Source organism: Megascapheus bottae, chromosome 19, assembly GCF_031878675.1.
Source record: "Megascapheus bottae isolate mThoBot1 chromosome 19, mThoBot2.hap1, whole genome shotgun sequence".
Taxonomy (NCBI): Eukaryota; Metazoa; Chordata; class Mammalia; order Rodentia; family Geomyidae; genus Megascapheus; species Megascapheus bottae.
Window position 1 is genome coordinate 34,494,093 of NC_143527.1, and position 21,155 is coordinate 34,515,247.

The following is a 21,155-nucleotide window of genomic DNA, read 5'->3' on the forward strand; positions in this document are numbered from 1 at the left end:
TGCTTGTGCTTTTCTCTTTGTATTTCCCTCATCTTCAGAATCCTTAGGGAGAACACAGTTTTGTGGCTGCTTTGCCTTTTTGTGTAGAGAAGAAAATATCTCCTCCTGTGAAGAAAACCTAAGAGGAATTGTGTGAACTCTTGTCTTCAGTGCTTAGAAACCATTCTAATATAATAAAAGGTAGTAATGGAGTTGGTGGAGAGCTGAGTTCACTCTTTATTTCCTTTCTTTTTAAATTTTATTTTATTATCAGAGTGATATATAGAGAGGTTGCAGTTATATTTATAAGATAAGAACCTTGTTACCCCTTCCCATTTTTTCCCACTTTTCCTCCTCCTTCTCCCTCCCAAGTTGTAGAGTACATTTCCAACATATTGTCTTGTGAATATTGCTGTTAAGCTGGTTCTTGATGCCTAATATTTCACATTTATAACTGATTTGATTCCAGAGGCATTAAACCTCCATTTGACCTTACATGAAACTCCTGTCAGATTCCATTGTCTCCATTTTGTTAGGTGAAAATTCTGAGGCACAGACACTGGGATCATTCAGTTACTACCACGTTGGCTGAAGCAGACCAATGTTCTGACTTGAAAGAGAGCAATCATTCATCTCATAATTCTCCAACAGAACAAGCCAGGGCCAGGGGGCCAGACAAAAGAAAAATCTACAGGTAGAAATCATCCTTAGGCTACCTCTCTTCTGTTGTTCTCTTTTACATTAGGTATTTAGTTCTGAATTTTTTTTCCTCTCTTCCATCCCCTGTTGCTTGCCCCTCCTCCCCCAAGAGAAGGTAACTGCTGCAAAAAAGAACTATGAGTTGATATTAGTCATTGTCACCTGAGAGAGTCTTGAAAGCACTGGAAACCTGATAAATCCCTAATTGTGTAATTAAAGGCTTTGGCTTCTGCTGAAAGAACGGAGTGGCTTTGCAAGCTGATCTGGAAGGTGTTTTAGTGGTGGAGATGGGAAGTGTAGAGAGAACCCACACTGTTTCCCCATGGCTGGGGAGAGTTCAGCACAGCTACTGCCTGAAAGAGACTTTCAAAAGTCTTCTTGATGTGCTTGCTTAATGTAAGAAGACTTGTTAAGGAGAGCCTGCCAGTTCAAACTGTAGGAACAATCAAGTGGTGGTGTGGCCTGCAGAGAATAGCAGTGAGTGTGGAAAGTACCACAATGTTGTTGGATTTATTTATTTATTCTTCCTTTGGGTACTAGGGCTTGAACTCAGGGCCTAGGCATTGTCCCTTCGTTTTTCTTTTCTTTCCTTTTCCTTTTGTCCTTAAGGCTGGCATCCTGCCCCTTGAATCACAGCATCGCTTCCAGCATGGTTAATTGGAGATAAGAGTCTCGCTGGTTTAAACCAAAGTCTTCAGATCTCAGCCTCCTGAGTTGCTCGGATTATAGGCTTGAGCCACTGGCGCCTGGCTCACATTGGTGGTTTAAATACTCCACGTGAAGCTGTCTAAGGTAACAGAAACCAGCTCATAGGCTCACTGGCAAGCGTAAGGTAACTCACCTACCTGAAAGCATCTCTTGCCCTTTATTTGAATGCCTGTGAAAGGTTGCACAACTGGTGGGGTTGTATTGTCCCAAGAATTAACGTGGGTCATTGATATGTCATCTCTAGAGAGCACTGGGCATGATTTGCCACCATTCCTGAAAAGAATTTATTCTAGTATTGATGTCTTACACAGGTATTTCAGAAGTGGCATGCGCATTATGTTACTGGGGTTTTTTTTGTAGTGTTTGTTACATTTTCAAAATGTGAAGACTCACAAGTGTTAGAGTTTTAAAAAATTATAAGCAGCAGTGATAAGATTGATCAGGTTAATTTTCCAATTACTGTTTTAAGAAAATTAGTTGAGCCAAAATACTGGTGGCTCATACCTGTACTCCTGGATGGTCAAAAGGCTAAGATGGGATGATTGAGGTTTGAAGCCAGCCCCAGCAGATTCTTATCCCTAGTTAAGTCAGAAAAAAAGCTGGAAATGACAGTGTGGCTAAAATAGAAAAGAAGATACCCTCAACAAAAAAGCTAAGTGACAATAGAATGCCCTGAGTTCAAGCCTCAGTACTAGTACAAAAAGGAAAAACACACAAAAAAGAATAAAATAAGATATTTGAGGTGTACCTCAGTGGTTGAGTGGGTATTTAGCATTGGGATTAATCCCCAACACAAATAAAAAGCAAACAAGCAAACCAACAAGCAAACCCCTCAAAACCAGAAAAGATGAACCACGCACTTCTCCATGCCTTCTGAGACACAACAGATTTGGACATCAATTTAGTGATACACACACATATAGAGGTGTTTATTTGGCAGTCATTTTCTCTTTGGTGTGATTGATTTTTGGTCATTTTACTTTATGCATATTTGTAGCTTATTTGATAACAAATCACTTAAACTATGTTTATTTTATATATAGTACATATATACTTTAAAATACTTAATGTGTGATCACATTATCTTGACAAGTCAAGATGGAGACAGTAAAAGTGGGAACACATTTTCACAAACAACTATTAATTTATCGTTACTAGGATAATGGCATACACGTTAGCTTCCAGTTCTGTCTGGGTGGCTCTGTAAATTGTGTATCGATTATGCTAATGGCACTGGTGTCTTTATTACTTGTCTGCAGATACATGCAGATGGAATGCACATTTGGTCAGGCTGGCATTCTGTTGGAAAAATTACTTTTCATAAAGCTGGTTTCGGAAACATGTTAAAACAAAAGAAAAAGTTGAGCTTAGGGAAACTTAAGGAATTGGTTGGTGTTCTAGGAAATCAAAAGTACAGTGAGACAGTTAAAGATGGTGCTCTTATATTTCCTTTGTTTCAGATTCCTTAAGGAAAATGTTGTGGAAATGGTGGGAAATCAATAATAATCTATTTTTATAGTTTATTTTTGGTGGTGTTGTGGCTTTTCTTATTTTGTTTATCAGGCAGAAGAAATCTTAGACATTCAAGGCTGTATGTATTTTAAAATTTATTAGTCTAACTAGAGGAAGGCAAAATGGATTTTGTTTTGTTTTCAACTATACATAAATTTTCTTGTACTCTGTAATAGCTCATAAGTCATAAATCATAGTCTCACATTTTGCTCTGATCTTCCATTGTTAGGCATATTTATAGGGTTTTTCTTTTTTACTCTTTCCCCAGTCATTGTGTTACTGGAGCAGTTTTCTAGAATCCACTTTCTTACCTTCTATATAGGATCACTTGCAAACGTGGTCTTGCCACTTGTATGTGAACTTAAGAAATATATATATACACATACATATGTTTATATATATTATATAATAAATACACAATGTCTATTTATACATGTAAATATAAATTATTTTATTATAAATATTATATATAGATCTCCCCCATTTCATTTTCCATTTTTGTATGTGTATGTATGCTAGTATTGGGACTTGAACTCAGGGCCTGGATACTATCCTGCAGCTTTTTTTGTTGTTGTTGTTGCAAGCTAGAGCTCTAGGTGGAAAAGGAGGTATGGGAGGTAAGGGTCTCACAGATTTTCCTGCCTATGCTGTCTCTGAATTGCAGTCCTTGGATCTCATCTTCTTGTGCAGATACGATTACAGGTGTTAGACATTGGCTCCTGATCTCACTTCCTTTTAATAGCAGTTTGATTTCTACTTTGCTGGAAAACCATTTGGAACTGCTGATTGGGAAAAAGTTGTTTCTAACCTTCCCTTGATTCTTGTGATTTTGTTAAATGGGATATTAAAATGCCTAAAATGTGTAAAAAATGTCAACTTAAATCCATTGTTCATATCTTATATCATTGTACATTGTAAATTAAAAAAAGAATTGGAGAATTGGGTAATAATTATTGGATTGATTTTTTTGCATGAATTTGGCTTCATTCTCTCAAATCTTGAAGTCAAGTCCTGTTACATTGTATAGGTACCATTATATAGCAGGTAGTTAATGTTTCTGCTCTAAAATAGAACACACAGGTTTCCTCTAACTCTTGTTTCAGTAATTGTTAAGATAACTTTTAAGTATCTAATTTAGATACATTGTTTCAGTTTGCTACCTAAAATGGCTGAAGAAAAAACAATGATTGGTAGAGCTTTTAGAAAGTGTCATGTCTCCCCTAGAAAGACATTTTGCTCTAGATTTTTTTTTGTTGGTATAGTAGTACTTCCTTGCTGCATTATTATAGTGAAATTCTAGGTTTATTTGGTAAAATGGAGAAATAATGAAACTTTCCCCTAAATATACATGTCTATCTTTAAAACAAGTATCATTTATGATTCTGGTTGTCTTAAGTGCTAAATACTTTACTTAAATGCTTTGAAGTAATTTGTTTTCTTTACACTGCTATAGAGAAATTACCTCTTGAATACCTGGTTATTTAAAATGCTTGTATTCTTTTCTACAGAAAATGGAAGGAAGCTTCTTGAGGCATGGCCCAGCTTTGAGCAAGGGGATGTATAAGTTGATTTTGTCTGTTGTTGTAGGGTGTTAAGGTATTTAAGCTCAAAATATGTTGGTGTTGAATGTTGAGTACTATTGGGATTCAGCTAAGGAGTTGGAAGTAGGAAGGGCCTGAAATCTGGCAAAAAGAAACTTGGGAATCTGTGACTCATTCCAGTAATACTTTCTGATCTGAAGCTGAGTTCTGAGGATCATAGAACAAAGTCTAAACAGACAGATCCTTGAGATTCTTATCGCCAATTAGCCAGCAGTTAACCAGCATAAAGCTAGAAGTGGAGCTGTGGCACAAGTGGTAGTGTCAGCTGTGAACGAAAAACTAAGAAAGAACATAAGGCCCTGATTTCAAACTCCAGAATTCACACAACACACACACACACACACACACACACACACACACACACACACACACACTCAGGCTTATACCAAAGCAAGCAGGGGACTCAAAACAAAACAGCAACCAATCAACAAAAAGGCATTGTTGAACCAGGAGTATGGCCTAGTGGTAGAGTGCCTACTTAGCATGCATGAAGCCTTGCATTTAATTCCTTGGTACCAGATACTCAGAAAAGGCCAGAAGTGGTGCTGTGGCTCAAGTGGTAGAGTGCTAGCTTTAAGAAAACCCAACCACATTGCTCAGGCCCTTAGTTCCAGACCCAGGACTGGCCATTCACCCTGAATACTTTGCCTGGAATAAACTTTGGCAGGAACACCTTTTCTTTACTGGACAGTTTTTGAGTTTATACACTCACTTTCATCTGTCTTTTGTTTCCGTGTCTTGCAGATGTGTCATTGTGCCTTGGAGACTTTCACTCTATTTCCTTCTGTGAAATGTCTCTATAACCCATTAAACAAACATTTAACATATCCATATATGAGTTAAACACAGGTGTATGTATTAATTTCTGTTCTTATATATGTAGTTTTCTTCTGAAACGTATGTACCTATATGCACATGCACTTATAAATTATATAATATATTATTTTGCATGTGTATATATGCACACATGTATTTGGCATATGTATATACGTGTGTGTGTAAGTGTGTAAGACATACTCAGATATGGCTAAGAGTATGGGGCTGACTCTGACAAGGCTGTCACTTGGCTGACTGTACCTTGGCAGGAGTGTATGTGTATATCACACTTTTAAGCTTTTATATTTGTAGTACTAGTAAAGGTGATTACCTTGTTTTATAAGTAGCATTATGAACATGTTGCACATGTTTAATTTGTTTTTGAAAAAGTTGACTGGAAGAGAGACATTGGGATCGATATCTGTTTTTTACTTTCAGCTTAATTTGTATTTATTGTTCTTGGGCCTTGTATGCATTTGAAATGAAGCTAAATTTATTTGAAATAAATAAAGGAGCATCTCTGAAGATCTCTTAACTCCCAATCACTGTTTTTGGGGTCCCTGAAGACCTCTTGTACTAGATTAAAAAGTTAGCTGGGTTGATAATTCTTTCTCTTCTCTCTTCACCTTTGGCATTAATGTGCCACCCTGTGGGTGAGGGTAAAAGACAAAACCTGAGTGTTAAAATAGAAGACCAAGTCATTCGCTGGGTGAATACTGTATACCTATTTTTAAAACAAAGACTGCCAGTTCTCTTCTAGGAATGGCTTCTTCCAAATCTGATGCCTTGCAGACATCAAGACAACCCCTTCTTTCAGATGTCCAGAATCAATGTAGATTGAAGCCCAGCATTTCCATTCTGCCATCAACTCAATTTGTGCCTTCTACTTCTTCTTTCGTTGTATCTATTGTAGCCTACATATTGGCTTCCTTGGTTAATGATCTGCTCTTTATCCTGTTCATCCACTCAATGACAGATGGAACAGCTTTTATAGTGTCCAGGTTTGCAGGTGATCTAGCCACATTCCCAGCCTGGTTTCTGCTGCTGCATTCATGTCCTTCCACTCTTTTCAGTGCCCTTTTGTAAGGGGCACTGTTTTTCCTTAAAGTCCTGGTGTAGATTCATACAAGTCTTCACCAGTTTCTCACTTTGGAGAGCTGTGGTCTACTTGTTCTCAGTATGTCTGTCCTTCAAAAGTTAGCCAGTGCTCCTCTGATTTGGATAAAATATGCCCACCCAGGGCCTGGGAGTTTGAGGTAATGGTAGAGTGCTTGAATAGCATGCATGAAAACTTGGGTTTGATTCCTCAGAAAAGTTGGGTGTGGTGCCTTGGCTTAAGTGATAGAGTGCTGGCCTTGGCGAAAGCTTAGGGACAGTGCACAGGCCCTGAGTTTATATATGCCCAGCCACAATTTCAGTCTCCCCCTCTGTTTTTTCCTCCTCTACTTTCCTTGGGTTACTTGTCTTCCTCCCTTTTGCTCCCTCTTCCATCCTCCCTCTCTTTCCCCTCTCTCTGTGTTGTGCTCTCTCTCTCCCTCCCTCTCCCCCTCCCCCCCCCCCTCTCTCTCTCTCTCTCTCTCTCTCTCTCTCTCTCTCTCTCTCTCCCCCCCTCTCTCTCCCTCTCCCTCTCCCTCTCCCTCTCCCTCTCTCCCTTTCTCCCTCCCTCCCTGCCAGGTATTATTTTGCTATTTCAAGCAGAAAATGTTTCAAATGGTACACTTGGTTAAATGGGCAAAGTGTTCAAGGCCTACAGAAACAGATGTATAGTTGTCCTTGGCCCTTTTGAGGGCTAAAAGAATCAGTGACATCATATACGGATTGCTTTTGATCAACCAGTTAGGAAACTATGACAGATAGCATGATCCTGGGCCCAGGAACCATATCTTTTTAGATTTGAACCTCTAGAGCCTTAGTAAAATGTCTGTCACCTTCTGGGTACCTAGTAAATGCTTATTGAAGACGTAGTAAGGCAGTCACAGTAATTTAGTCAGAAGTTATAAGATTTTACAGTAGGACTCTAACAAAGTTGGAATGCTGAAGTTGCTTTCTCCTGTTGGATTATTCTTTGACTAAGTGATAAAGAGGCATTAACTAGGAAGAAGGAATTTAGGTAGCGTTTTCTGATTGGAGGAACAGAAACCATTTAGTTGGTTCGAAAGTGTATATGTGTGTATTTTTTAAAATTCTCTTACTCAGCATTTTCCTATAAGGACTTTCATTATATATGAAGAATGATAATAAAACCATACTTGGGTTGTTCTTGATAGTCATGCATCTAGGATATTTCTCCTTGGATTTGAAGGAACAGGATAGATTTATACAACAATCAAGCAAAACCACAGACAGGCTAAAAGTCATCTGTGTGATTTTGTTTAATGCAGATAATTCCCTTTGAGAAGCTTTTTTTTCTTTTAAAAGCAAATTTATTTACTTAAATTGAAAAATTTGTGCATATTTTTTAACCATGAATAAGATGATGTATTGAAGTCTATATGCCTTATAAAATTAATAAGTTATAGCAATTAGTATTTGCATTATTTTCTGAGAAGCTTTATAGGCAAAGGAGAGAACAAATAGATGACAGTAATTTTCTTTTTCTCTTCCATAAAAAGTTAGTAACGTTCAGAGAATACAGTGGTTGGTACATAAACACTACAGAAAAAGATTCTTTTTTTTTTCTTTTTAGAAAAAAAAAACAAAAATCATGTTCTTAGCCTTGAACACATAAGCTTCTAGAACCTGTTGCTGCTTAGACCTGTCTCTGCTTGAAATCAAACCTTTCCCACCAAGCTGAGGCTGTGGCTCCAGGATGCTCATATCTAACTGATTGCTTTTGTTTCTGTCTTTCATTGTTTGTTTTTTTATCTTTCCTTGACTGTAATAAAAAAAGAGAGAGTGAGACAGCAGTGTGGGACAGAATGCTGTACCGTGTGGCAATGCTCTGTTCTTTCGTGAGAGCCTGCTTGCTATTTTATAACAATGTACGATTTATTTTCCCCAAATCTGTTTTCATCTTAGGGGATTTCAAGTTTGAGTGCTTATCTAAAGCCCAGAAAGCACAAAATAATGATCCTGCCTTTTGGTTTTTGAAAAGTAAGAAGGCTTTCTGTTTCTAGTTAACTCTTTATAGCTCAAAGGCAACTCCCCCTCCCTCTCCCTCTCCCCTGCCCCTCTCTCTCTTTCTCTCTCTGTTGGTTGTGGGGCTTGAACTCTGTCCCTGCGCTCTTCAGCTCAAAGCTACTGCTCTATCTCTTGAGCCACAGCACCACTTCTGGTTTTCTCCAGTGATTAATTTGAGATTAAAGTCTCACAGACTTCAGTGCCCAGCTGGCTTTGAACTATGATCCTCAGATTGCAGCCTCCTGAGTAGCTAGGATTACAGAAATGAGCCACTGTGCCTGGCACAATGTTTTCTCTTAAAAAAAAAAAAAACAACAACACGAAAGAGAAGTCAGAGGATGTGGTTGGATGTGGTTGGAACTCATGTGTAGGTAAGGAGGATTTTCACACATCATTTACTTTAAATTAAGTGATCTCCCTTTTCTAAATATTCCAGCCAACCTAGCTAAGTAGTTATTTATACAAGAATTTAAAATACAGCATTACTTTTTTTTTTGGCACAAGATAATCACCAGCCTAAAGTTGTTTTTTTTTCTTTTTTTTGCAATGTTATTTTATTTTAAAGAAGATGTACAGAGGAGTTTCAGTTACATAAGCAAGGTACTGAGTATATTTCTTTTTTTTTTTTTTTCCAGTCCTGGGCTTGAGCTCAGGGCCTGAGCACTGTCCTTGGATTTTCTCAAGGATAGAGCTCTACCACCTGAGCCTCAGCACCACTTCTGGCTTTTTTTTCTATGTATGTGGTACCGAGGAATCGAACCTGGGTCTTCATGCATGCTAGGCAAGCATTTTAACCACTAGGCCAAACTCCCGGCCCCTGAGTATATTTCTTTCTTTCTTTCTTTCTTTCTTTCTTTCTTTTTTTTTTTTTGGTGGGTCATGGCGCTTGAACTCTGGGCCTGGGCATTGTCCCTGAGCTCTTATCTCAAGGCTGCCGCCCTACCCCTTAAACCACAGCCCCACTTCCACTCTTCTAGTGATTAACTGGAGAAAAGAGTCTCAAGGTCTTTAGTGCCCAGGCTGGCTTTGAACCTCGGATCTCAGCCTTCTGAGTAGCTAGGGTTACAGGCCTGAGCCACAGAGCTCGGCTATGAATACATTTCTTTTCAAACAATGTTACCCTCTCCCTAGTTTTCTTCTGTTTTCTCCCTTCTCCCCCCCACCTTCCTTTCCCCACAGGATGTAAAGTTCCTTTCCAACATAGTGCCTAGTGAGTATTGCTGTTGCATTGATTCCACTTTTTCCCACCATTTCTGTGATTCTCCTTCCGTTCCCCAAATCAGATAAGCTTATATATAAGACAAAGGGTACCAACATCACAATAGTGACCATGAAGGTATGCAGGGTAGATCAAAGTTGTTTTTCATCTTTTTTTTCTTTGCTGGTGTTTGGAAGATTCAAGTGTGAAATTATATATGTATATTATATTATGTATTACATGTAAACTTTGTTTTCTTCGCTATCTTAGAGTTCTTAAATATAAGGTATTTTATTGATTTCTTATTTTTTTAGAGGTATTCTTAGGTACTTTCTAAAGTAGCAAACCTGCAATAACTTTAGTATTATCCTGGTGATGTAGTATCGAGACCGCTGTTCATTAGGTAGTTATTTTTTATATCCGTAGGTAATTGATCTCCAAGATGTCAGGATCATGACAATGAAACTGTAACTTTTATTTTTAATAGTATGCATTTTTTTCAGCTGCTAGTTTCTTGAACTCATTTGGCACTGTGTTGGTTTGATTTAAGATTAAGTAATTCATGCCATGATAGTTTAATTTGCTAAAATGCTGGCCATGACCAGAGAACAAATTGTTAGGAAATGGTCCAGTTTTAAGTGTGTGTGTGTGTGTATTAAGTAGAGTATTTTGAGTTCATTCATCTCTTGCCAATCTTTGTTGTTGAGTAATCTTCATGCATTCATATTTACACCATCCTCAGAATCATGTGTTTCTGCCTTTGCCATAAAAATGGACTCTGTTTTTTAAATGTAGGGCTTCATGCTTGGAATTCACCAGTAAAAGCCTCACTTATATCTCTTGCAAGGAGAAGGGCCTGCCATGTGCACTGCTGCCAAAAGTTTTTATAGTAATACTTTGTATCTAGGCTCTGGCTCTTACCATTAAATGTGCTTTTTATAGAGTACCAAGTTATAAATGTAGTGCAGCTACGGCATATTAATCTTACTGCAGAGATTTAATGAGGCAGTTGTTTTGCAATGGACACTGTTGGGAGCATAGAGCGACAGAGTTTTACTTTACCACTGAGCTGCAGAAATATTCCTTGCCTGGTAATAATTACAGCCACATGATCTCTTAAGTTTTTCTTTCTTTTGCCAGTGCTTTTCCATGCAAAAGTGGCTTGGAAGGAGGTCCATTTCTAGGCAGCGAAATGGATTGGAAATGGGGCTGTTTTCTCAGTAGTTTGACATTTTAGCTTTGATCAGGCCTCAGCTCCTTGTTGCAAGGAGAGAAATATGTAAGAAGCATTTCAAGAATACAGATAGTCTTTGCCAGCCCACTGAGATGGCTTTTAGATATTCATTACTTTTACTTGACTTTTATATAGGTTATAAAAAGCAAATGTGGTGAAACCTCATTTTTACATGGACAGAATAGAATTTCTTCTGGTTGGCCTTAAACTGATCCCACACTTGAAATTAATTGAAGTCCATGGGTTTATTGCCTACAACACTTTTAAGCCAGTGCAATTTTTCATTTTCCTCAAAGTTGTAATTTTATTAAACCAAGTTAGGGCAATAACAATCCTTATGAAGAAGAGGATAAGAAGAAGGAAAGCACTACCTGCCAGAGACTATAATAAGGGGAAAAATCATGCCTCTTTTAAATTCCCATTTATGGGTACTGTTAACAAGATTGGAAACAGAATGCTGCCATTTATTGTAGTAATAATACTACAATATTCAACCTTCTCTCCACACCAGAATGCTATAAATCCAGTGTGTCATCACATCCTCTTGAAAGGATGAGCTGGGAAGTTGAACAGGTGAGATCATTTGGGGTGGATGGCACACGTTAATTCATAAACATTTAGGACAGAAGCAAGAGAGAGTTGTGCCTGAGGCCATGCCATGGTTTGTAGTTGGAATGTTGAGTGTATGGCATATTTTAACACACTGCCTCTTGAGTGGGTTTATAGCCAACCATACAGTTGGAAGAACAATTGTCCTTCGTATGGCAATGCTGAGGGCAGGGCAGAACTCACGGGCAGGGACCTTGTCTTTATAACCCTTTAGGCTGGAGTCGGAGGTTTGAATGGCTAACAGAGTAATACAATTATTTTTTATGATTGGCTCTCAAAGGACTTTATAAAAACTCCATCAGTAAGGCCATGTGCAATTACTGAAGTGTAGCCACCTGTGGGAAAGAAATGGCTCACAAGGAAAGCTTTCTAGAATCTTCCTCCATCAATTGGCACCAGGAAGGGAAGTCACTAAAGAACATAAGCACATCTCTTGAATGGAAAAGAAAAAAATTTCTCATGAGAGTGGAGGTTGGGAAAAGAAATCATACAAGGAGAGGGACTGAGATTCTAGTACTCATTACACTAAGGCATCATAGCCTATAATCGAACCCACCTCCCAGAGGGTCTTCGCTTAAGTGGTGACCTAAAAACAAATTCGCCAGTTGGCTGGAGCATGCATCTTAAAGTTGCAGCAAAAGTGAATAAGCTTGACTGACTTCAGTCCCTGAAGGATTCCTTCTGTAAATGCAGAAGTGGAAGCAAAAACATTTTTATTAGTGTTAAAATGACCCCATTCTAATAACCGGGCATTGTGGCAGAACCATGGACTGTGGGGTCCTTTCTTGAGCTTTTTGAGCACAAAAAGGTTGTACATTCTCATTTGGCATTTTTCATAGTGGGCTTGTGTAAAGTGCTCACATTTCAGAATACCAAGTTAGGGGAGCTTTTAATCATATTTCTGTATGTGCTACTTAAAGTATTCAGAAAAAAATCTCCTTATTTAAAAACAAACGGGTCTGCAAACTTGACTTGTAGCATTTAAATATTCATATTAAAATGCAGACCTAACACCCACATTTCCCTGAGTGCTGTCAGCTTTTTGAGGAACTGGAAACCCATGATAAACAACTAAGAATATTCAGTGTGTGCAAGATGCCTCTTGGCAAGGATTTCGTGATGAGGGGGTGAGGGTCACTTTGCTGTGGTTGGGACAGTTATTTATTTTCCTGAATTGCTCTCTAGTTTTGGCAGTATTTTACTACTTGGCTTTAGTATGTGGGAGTTCTTTAGACCATGGCCCATTTGTTGCGTCTGTAGCTCCAGACGAAACACTTGAAAGCAGGAAACTCAAATGTGATAGATCACGCAGTGTCAGTCTTGGAAAATGCAAGCATGTAAATGCTCTTTAATTTGGATTAACTTCTCTGTCCCTATTGGCAAAAACAAAAACAACAGCAGCAACAAAACATAACAAAAGGGGATTGTTTTCAAGGATTCTTTTTTTTTTCCTTTCCCCTCTTACTATCACATTTACTAAGCACTCACCTGGAGACATGCTGGGCTGGGCAAAGTATAAGACAGTGAAAAATATTCTGTGATTACTCCTCCAGGAATTAGTAATCTAAACATCAGTATCATGAAATGGACATGGGGCAAAATATTAAGCTAATAATTTCCCAGATGGCAAGTATGCCTAAATTACCCATTTAGTTAAATACTATGCTCTTAATAAAACACGAAACTACAAATAAAAAAAAACTTGCTTTTTGAGATGGGAATTCTACATCTTTTGTGAGGATAGGACATTTTCATAATGTTGATTTTTGGCATATGTGAATCATTGGAAGGTGGGTAGTCTAGGTAAGCCTAGTGCAGATATGAGGGAAGATTCTGGAATAAATGACAAAAGGCAAACAGTGACTTGGAGAAGAGTTTCCAGGAGCAGGCGGCATGCAAACTTAGGAACACACTCCCAGCTAGTGGGATGGTAATACTGGCTTTTCTAAGAAATACTTGACTGTTTTGATTTTATGAATTCTTGGCTATAATATTTCAGATATTTGATGAAACATTTGAAATATTAAATGGTTTACATTTAAATAATGCAATGGTTTATATGTAAATCATGCATTCATATTAAAATGATTATTAAATTATTTACATTTAAATCATGTGTGGTCATATTAAAGTGATTATTATAGTCATATTGAAATGTGACCATAGAGAATATTGCATATTTCTTAGGCATCTTGCTACAACTTTTGTTTATTGATCAAGATCTATTTGGATTTGAACTATCATTTATTTCCAAATTTGGAGGACTTTTGTTATTAGAAATCAGTATGCCATAAATTAACTGCTGCTTTTATTATATTGATATCCCCTGCACAGTTATTCTCTTACACTTCCTCCCACCCCTCCCTTAGCCCACTGCTTTTTCTTTTTTAAACAGGAGCAAACTCACCAAGGTATTAGGGGCTTCTCCACTCATTCACATTCTCTCTCTCTCTCTCTCTCTCTCTCTCTCTCTCTCTCTCTCTCTCTCTCTCTCTCTCTCTGTCTCTCTTTCTCCCTCGCTCTCTCGTGCGCTCTCTCTCTCTCCTACACACACACACACACACACACACACACACACACGACATTTGGCAGTTCAGGGAGCAAACCAGGCATACTTTTCTAAAGTGACTCAAAGGACACTATAAATAATTAAAAAAAATAAAGTAAATGCATTATATATGCTGTTCTCTTACTTCCCCTGCTGTTTGTATACCAACATTCTAGGGTTAAAATGGAAACGCTTTAATTTTCACAATATTTAGTTTTTCAATATTGATAATGCCAATTCAAGTTGTTGTGATTACAACTGTAATTGCTGTTCATTTATTTCGTTTCACCTTTGTTATATTTTGAAAAGAAACAAAAGAATAGCTATATCCTTACACATGAGCTTGTATTTGTAAGAGTGTTTTACTGTGTGGTAGAGCTTGTTTTGCTATTGCTGTCTAACAAATAATGGAGTAACTATGTGTTTTGACCAGTTTAGAAGTAAAGGTCAATTTCATGCCTATGGTAATTAGCTTAGTTTATTCTAGACTTATGTGTAATTCTGGTAATTTCCCATGAAAGAGTATATTTAGTAGAAAGGGGGTTCATTCTTGGTGCACAGTGGTTTCTTTTTTTTTTTCTTGTTTGCGTTGGAGACCAGTTAATTTAAAAAGTGGTTCCTCTCCCTCTCTCTTTCCCTCTCCCTCTCTCTCTCTAAGGGAAAAATCATTAAAGGCTATGAAAAAAAGTTAAGCTTGTGGGGGGGCAATGATTTATTTGAAAGGAGAGGTTGGAAAAGGTGGCTGCATGGTGGGGGAAAAGGATGAACACTTAGAAACTGACAATTTTAGGGAAAGCTCCCTTTTGATCCTTCTATAATAAAATCTGTACTGAGTCCTTCTTCCTACCTCTGCTTCAGGGAAAATGATGTTGCTGTTTTTGGTAGCAAGAAGATTAAATGTTACTTTAAAAGAACCTGTTTTGCATCCCCCATACTTACAGTCCTAATTTTTTTTTTCATCAGACCCCAACTGTAAACTTGAAGATAAGACTGAAGATGGAGAGGCAGTAGATTGTAAGAAGAGGCCAGAAGACGGGGAGGAGTTGGAAGACGAAACGGTGCACAGCTGTGACAGCTGCCTCCAGGTGTTCGAATCACTGAGCGAGATCACAGAACACAAGATTAATCAATGTCAGCTGGCAGGTAAACAATACTTAGCACTTCTTGTCTTCTCAGACTGTTCTAGTTTTGATTTTTTCACTTTATACCTTTATGTTTCCCTCTTCTCCTTCTTTCAATTATTTCACTCCAAACTTGAAATCCCTAGGTAGATCTAGGGGTGTGTTTAAGAATTCCTAGGTGGTTTGGTCTGGAGTGACTTCAGTGTTACTGGTTTTCTTACAGTTTGAATTGAACCTAGATTTTTTTTTTTTTTTTTTTTTTTACAGTCCTGGGGCTTGAACTCAGGGCCTGGGTACTACCCTTGGACACTTTTTGCTTAATGCTAGCACTCTGTCACTTGAGCCACAGCATCACTTCTGCTTCTTTCTGTGGATGTGGTACTGAGGAATGGAACCCAGGGCTTTGTACAGGCTAGGCGAGCACTCTTCCACTAGGCTACGCTGCTAGCCCTGAACCTAGATTTTAATAGATAATGGCTCCTTCTTTCCTTCCTTCCTTCCTTCCTTCCTTCCTTCCTTCCTTCCTTCCTTCCTTCCTTCCTTCTTTCCTTCCTTTGCCCTTCCCTTCTCTTCCCTTCCCTTCCCTTCTCTTCCCTTCCCTCCCTTCCCCTCCCCGCCCCTCCCCTTCTCTTTCCTTCTCTTCCTTTCCTTCCATGCAGCTATACAATATAATATTAGATGACTATAATAAAGCAAAAAATATTTTGAATACTTTTCCAAAGACATTGAGCAAGTGTGTATTTTAGCTTAAATATCTTATGAAGGCAACTTTCCCTGTTTTTTTTTTTTTTTTCCTACCTGAGTTCATGTACTCATTTTGTGGTGCACAAAGTCAAATGACGCTTCACTTGTTGCTGCTGTGGATGGAACCCAATGCCTGTCATGCTAAACACACATCCTACTAATGGGTTACGTTCCCGGGCCCTACTACTTATTCTTGAATCCACAGTTCTCAGTGTCCCTTCGACGAGAGTTGGAGCGCTAGATAGTGTCTTCATCATCACCTTGTCTGAGCCTAGTCCTGCGCTCAGTACTCAGTATGGCTGGCAAGCAAATGTGTTTTCCAGTTCAACAGAAATGTCACATTTAAAAATCACAGTGAGGCTGGGCATGTTGGATGCGATGGCTAAATAGGACTAAGATTTTTTGCCTTATGGAAATAAAGTCACATATCCATGATTCCCCATCCATGAATTTAGCCAACTGTGATCCATTTCAAACAGGTCCACAGACTTTTCCTGCTGTAATTCGCTAAATCAAAGAGTATTACAACTATTTACATAGCTCTAGTGCTCATAAGTAATGGAAATGACATTGTCTATAAGGTTGGACATAGGTTACAGTAAATGCTCTGCCATTCTTCAGAAGGCATTAAGTATCACTGAAGTTTGGTGTCCTTCTGCGTCCTAGAGCTGGTCTCACAAGGAAATCCAACAAGACTGAGCTGTGTGGATGGGCTGGGCCTATTGGATAGACAACCTGTTTGATTGTGTCATTACTTGTGTACTATTAATACATGCCATTATTATCTTGATACTGACATTGTTTCTCTGTGTTTATGTGTCTCTCCCTGTCTCTTTTACTTTCCTAGCACAAATCATTCCTCAATTGAATATGTACAGGAAATATATTTACTGGAGGGTGCTTTCCCAACTATTCTCAACAGAATATACTTTTGGAAAATTTTAGTGGTTGTTCCATTTCAACAAAGTTTCCTGAACAGAATATTGTGAAAATGTTGGATTTAATCCAGTATGTAATAGGCTTCTTAAAGGGCATTGTGACTCTTCAAGAAGGGATTGCAGAGAGCAAATTTATTAAATCATAGACTCTTTAGAATATTCCTCTGGCTTGGAAAATTGATGCATATGTGTTATTTCAGTTATCTAGGAGGCAAAGATTGAGAGAATTTTGGTCTGTGGTCTCTTGGGATAGAAGACCTTGTCTGAAAAGTAATTAAAACAAAAAGGCTTGGGAATAGTAGAATACTTACCTAGTAAAAGTGAAACCCTAAATTTAGACCACAATTCCAATGACCAGGTGGGGAGAAGCAGAAAAGAGAAAACATACTGTATTTTGGAAGAATACATATTATCTACCTTCTTATAGATTTTGATTAGATAATTTGTGTAGCCTAATTTTTGATAGAATTCCCAATGTACAGAAAAATTATGAAAAGAGTATAAGAAAGTCTCAGACTATTTACCTGATTTGCCAGTTGGTTACATTCATTTATCTTAACAGTCATCTACTTAATTGTCTCTGTTTTCATCTGCCTGTCTTTCATTGTTTTCCTTTTTGTTTCTAATCATTTCTTTCTTAATCATTTAAAAGACAATTCAAGATATATACCTTTGTAGTTATACCTCATGTATTTCCTAGAAACAAATGCATTTTTTCTACTTGAACATAGTAAAAGGTAAAAGATGTACACAATCTGAAGAGAAATCAGAGTTTCTACATGACCATAGTATATTTACCTCGGTCTCCTGTATGGCTGAGGATTTCAGGTATGCACAGTGATACCTGGCTCCAAGGTTGCTTAAAAATTCAAATAATTAAACGAACACTTAATAGCTTCAAATTCGACTTGTGAGTGGGCCTGCATTACAAGTTATCTTTTATGTTCAGCCTGTGAAAATCTGTATATTCCTGTGAAGTAGAATTAGAAGCAAAAAGTAATCATTTCTGCAGAAAAGGCTATTTTTTGCATAAGGTAATATTTATGCATTAAATATTATTTTTCTTTAAAATACTGTAATGAATGCTTACATTATTTAACTGTTATACTTTCTAATAGCCTGTCCTATATGATGTGTGCTCATATACCACATGTTAACAAAGGAGAATTTGCAACTTATTGAATGAAATGGCAGAAAACACAAAGACCCATCTTGATCTGGGTGATTTGAGGGACTGAAGAATGGCATATTCTGGAGGTAAAGGGGAAGTAGAAGGCCATGGACAATAAAAAGAGGACATGCAAAAGGAATTGTTCACATTTGTGTAAGGTGTCAAAGTTGAAATTTGAGTTGGCTGCAAGGGGCCCTCCAGTCTGATCTGTAAAAGATTAAAGACACTTGGAAACATTTTAATTAAAAGAGTAATGTGATGCCTTTCTCTTCTTTGGTTCAATTATTTTAGTGGGATTCTGAGGGATCTTGGCCCCAGGGCTCTTTTCCTGCTGCTTTACTGAACTTTTCTTGGTATTGCTTTTGCTTCCCTCTTGCTGACTTGACTGAGGGGTTAAATTAGCAAAAGAGGATATCTCTGTTTTGTTGCACTTCTAGGTTTTACCACTACTTATCTACCATTGTTCTCTCTCCCCCTCCCTCCCTCCCTCCCTCCCTTCCTCCCCCCCCTTCTCTCTATCTGCCTGCACTCCTTCATTTCTCCCTGTGTTTTCCATAGACTGTTAGGGCTTTGTCATCTTTTGTTTGTCTTCATTCCTGCAGATTCCTTTCTGTTAATACTGCAGCCTTTACTGCTTGGCCCTACATTTCCCCACTGAAATTCAGACATTCTGATGAATACTTATATGAAGGAAGAGGAAATTCTGAGTAGTATACTGGAGGGTTAATTATAGAGGAGAATTGGAGGAGAAAGAAGCTTTACAATTGATTGATTTACAAAATAGCAGAAAGCAGGTATTCCCTGCTCTGAGGCCTATGGGGGTTACTCAGGGTGGTTCTGCTGAGAGCCAGAGAAACCCTGCTTTTTCTGAGCTGTGGGTGTTCTTTGTAACTTCAGCTCCACTTCACTGTCACCCCAAAAGATCCACATTCCTTGGGATGCCCCCCGTTAAAGTGATTCTCTTCATACCAGAAAGATTGAAATCCTAGCATGGCCTTGCCAAATGAGTCTAGACAATACCAGGCTTTTGCAGATAAAGGTCAAATGCAAAACAAAATAATCAATTCAGGCCCTAGATTTGAAAGTCAGTGTAATGATTGATAGACACTCCACTCAGTCAGATCATGAGTACCTAACAGTATGGACTAAATTCATAGAAGTGGATGCAGGAAGGGATGCGGGGAGTGTGGGGTCACATACACAGCTTGTAGTATCCATATCTGAGGGATATTTTAGAATGTGGATACCATTCTGGACAACCGTCCTTGATTGAAAATAAGACCAGGTAGGCACCAGTGTGGCAAGGGACGAGATGACACTCAAGTGGGCGTGAGTTCTCTCTCCTTTGTTCATGATACAATTTTCCTCTGAGCTGCAATCCAGCATATGTAAGTAAATTAGGCATCATCCCTGCTTGAAAGAATAAGGTGAAAGGTGATGAAGAAAAATTAAATCCCACTCTTCAATTGTAGCCATAGATGGAAACCACCTGCCTGGCTACAGCCTAGCTGTCTTTTCCTGGAGGCTGCGAAGGGAGGGGAATTGACACTCTAGTGCTGTTGGGACTCTCTGATGCAGAAGACAGATTATCAAAATATATATTTAAAGAAGGAAAAGCACAGAGAACCTCTCATTTTACTAATCCACCAGCCCTATCATTTCTTGCCAATTCCCTCAGGGGGTAGGGAGGGCTGCAAGCCAAAGGGGTCTCATCACACTTCTCAACAAAGATTTAATAGCAGGGTGCTATGGGGAAGGCTGAGATTACCGAGACTTTATTATGCTTACAAAACTGAGTAAGAACTAGCATTGTAAATCGTCAAAACTAAGCTATACTTAACAGGATAAATGTGTAAAGTGTATCTGGTAATGCAGCACGCTTGTTTTTTTGAGTCATTTTTCTCTTCTCTCCTGCTAATTTGCAAACTTGAGTTGTCTATTAAGTGTTCTTTCACATCATTAATGTGAATTGCTTGGGTATGAATGCAGAAAAAGCAAAGTAGCTCTGCTATTAATTCTTAACCCACTGCCTGCCATATGGTTGGTAGTTGAGAAGTGTGGCAGGAAGTCTGCTATAGTTTGGTGGGGGGGGGAACATGTTTGTAGATCAGATTTAGAAGGCCCTAACCACATTTGTGTCTTCTTTACAGAATATTTCTGAATGGGTTCACAGTTTTGAAGAAAGTGAACTGCACGGATGAGTGGGTGTTGTATAAAGTAATAGTTTCACCTCCTTTTCAAAGCTAGTTTTTTTGTGACCTGAAAACTTTTTGGACATCTGTAATATTATGATCATTAGTAAGTTTTCAAAGAACTTTTAAAGAGTGAAAGTGATTTAGCTATGTCAGTGGTTGTGGCAACTTACAGATGAACAGCTTTACCTGGACAGTGAAGTCCGTGGATAAGTCTATTGGTGATAGGAATAAGGAAGATGAGTGTTTTACAGGATGAAGCATCGTTTTTATAGGAGCATATTGAAATTTCTTTTAAATAATTTCTACAAATTAACTTTAAGTATTTGTGCCTAGGGGTTTCAATTTAACATGTCAGTGGATGAGTATTAGCATATCAATCCATATCATCCCTTCCATCAGTCTCTCTCATCTCTCCCAACCCCATCTGTCCCATCAAATTATTGGGTTCCATTTTCACATATGTACATTGAATATTATGATTCATTTGTTTACCCATGTGTTAGTTGTTGGAAGGAGTTATGCCCTTGAAGTTCTCCTCTGTGCATGGCATCCTTGTAGTCAATTTGTTAAAACTGCATTACAATGTCATTTTGCTATTTCCTTTATCAAATTAGTTCAGATAAATTCCATTAAATACATGTGATATTTAAAATATTTTGGTCTATATTAATTAGCCTGAAGGTGCCATATTATTTGCATATTTCTGTATTAATTTGGGTGCTAATTTATTATTCATACTTCATTAATGATTTATATATTATCAATTTTGATATTAATTAATATCAAATGATATTAATGATATTCCATTCTATTTCTTCATTTTGATGGATCTTTGTGTGTGTGTGCCCGTGGGAAAATACTTCTGGCTTTAGCTTACTTTATTTCCATATCTTTATAAGCCCCTGAAATTCACTTTTCTCTTTATAGATTCCCATCCTCAACCCCTTCTCCAATGACTTCCT

The 21,155-nt window shown here is 38.1% G+C and overlaps 1 protein-coding gene across 4 annotated transcripts in view; it reads left to right on the forward strand.

The window, feature by feature from the left end:
• The window catches only part of Znf521 (zinc finger protein 521), a 283,510-nt gene that overhangs the window by 17,482 nt on the left and 244,873 nt on the right, over positions 1-21,155 (forward strand). For all 4 annotated transcript variants that reach the window (XM_090353315.1, XM_090353312.1, XM_090353314.1 and 1 more), the window contains one exon: positions 14,988-15,167. Coding sequence is in view for 3 of the 4 variants with exons in the window: in XM_090353312.1 (XP_090209438.1) it covers positions 14,988-15,167 (180 nt within the window). In the remaining variant the exon portion in view is untranslated. The remainder of the gene's footprint in view (positions 1-14,987; positions 15,168-21,155) is intronic.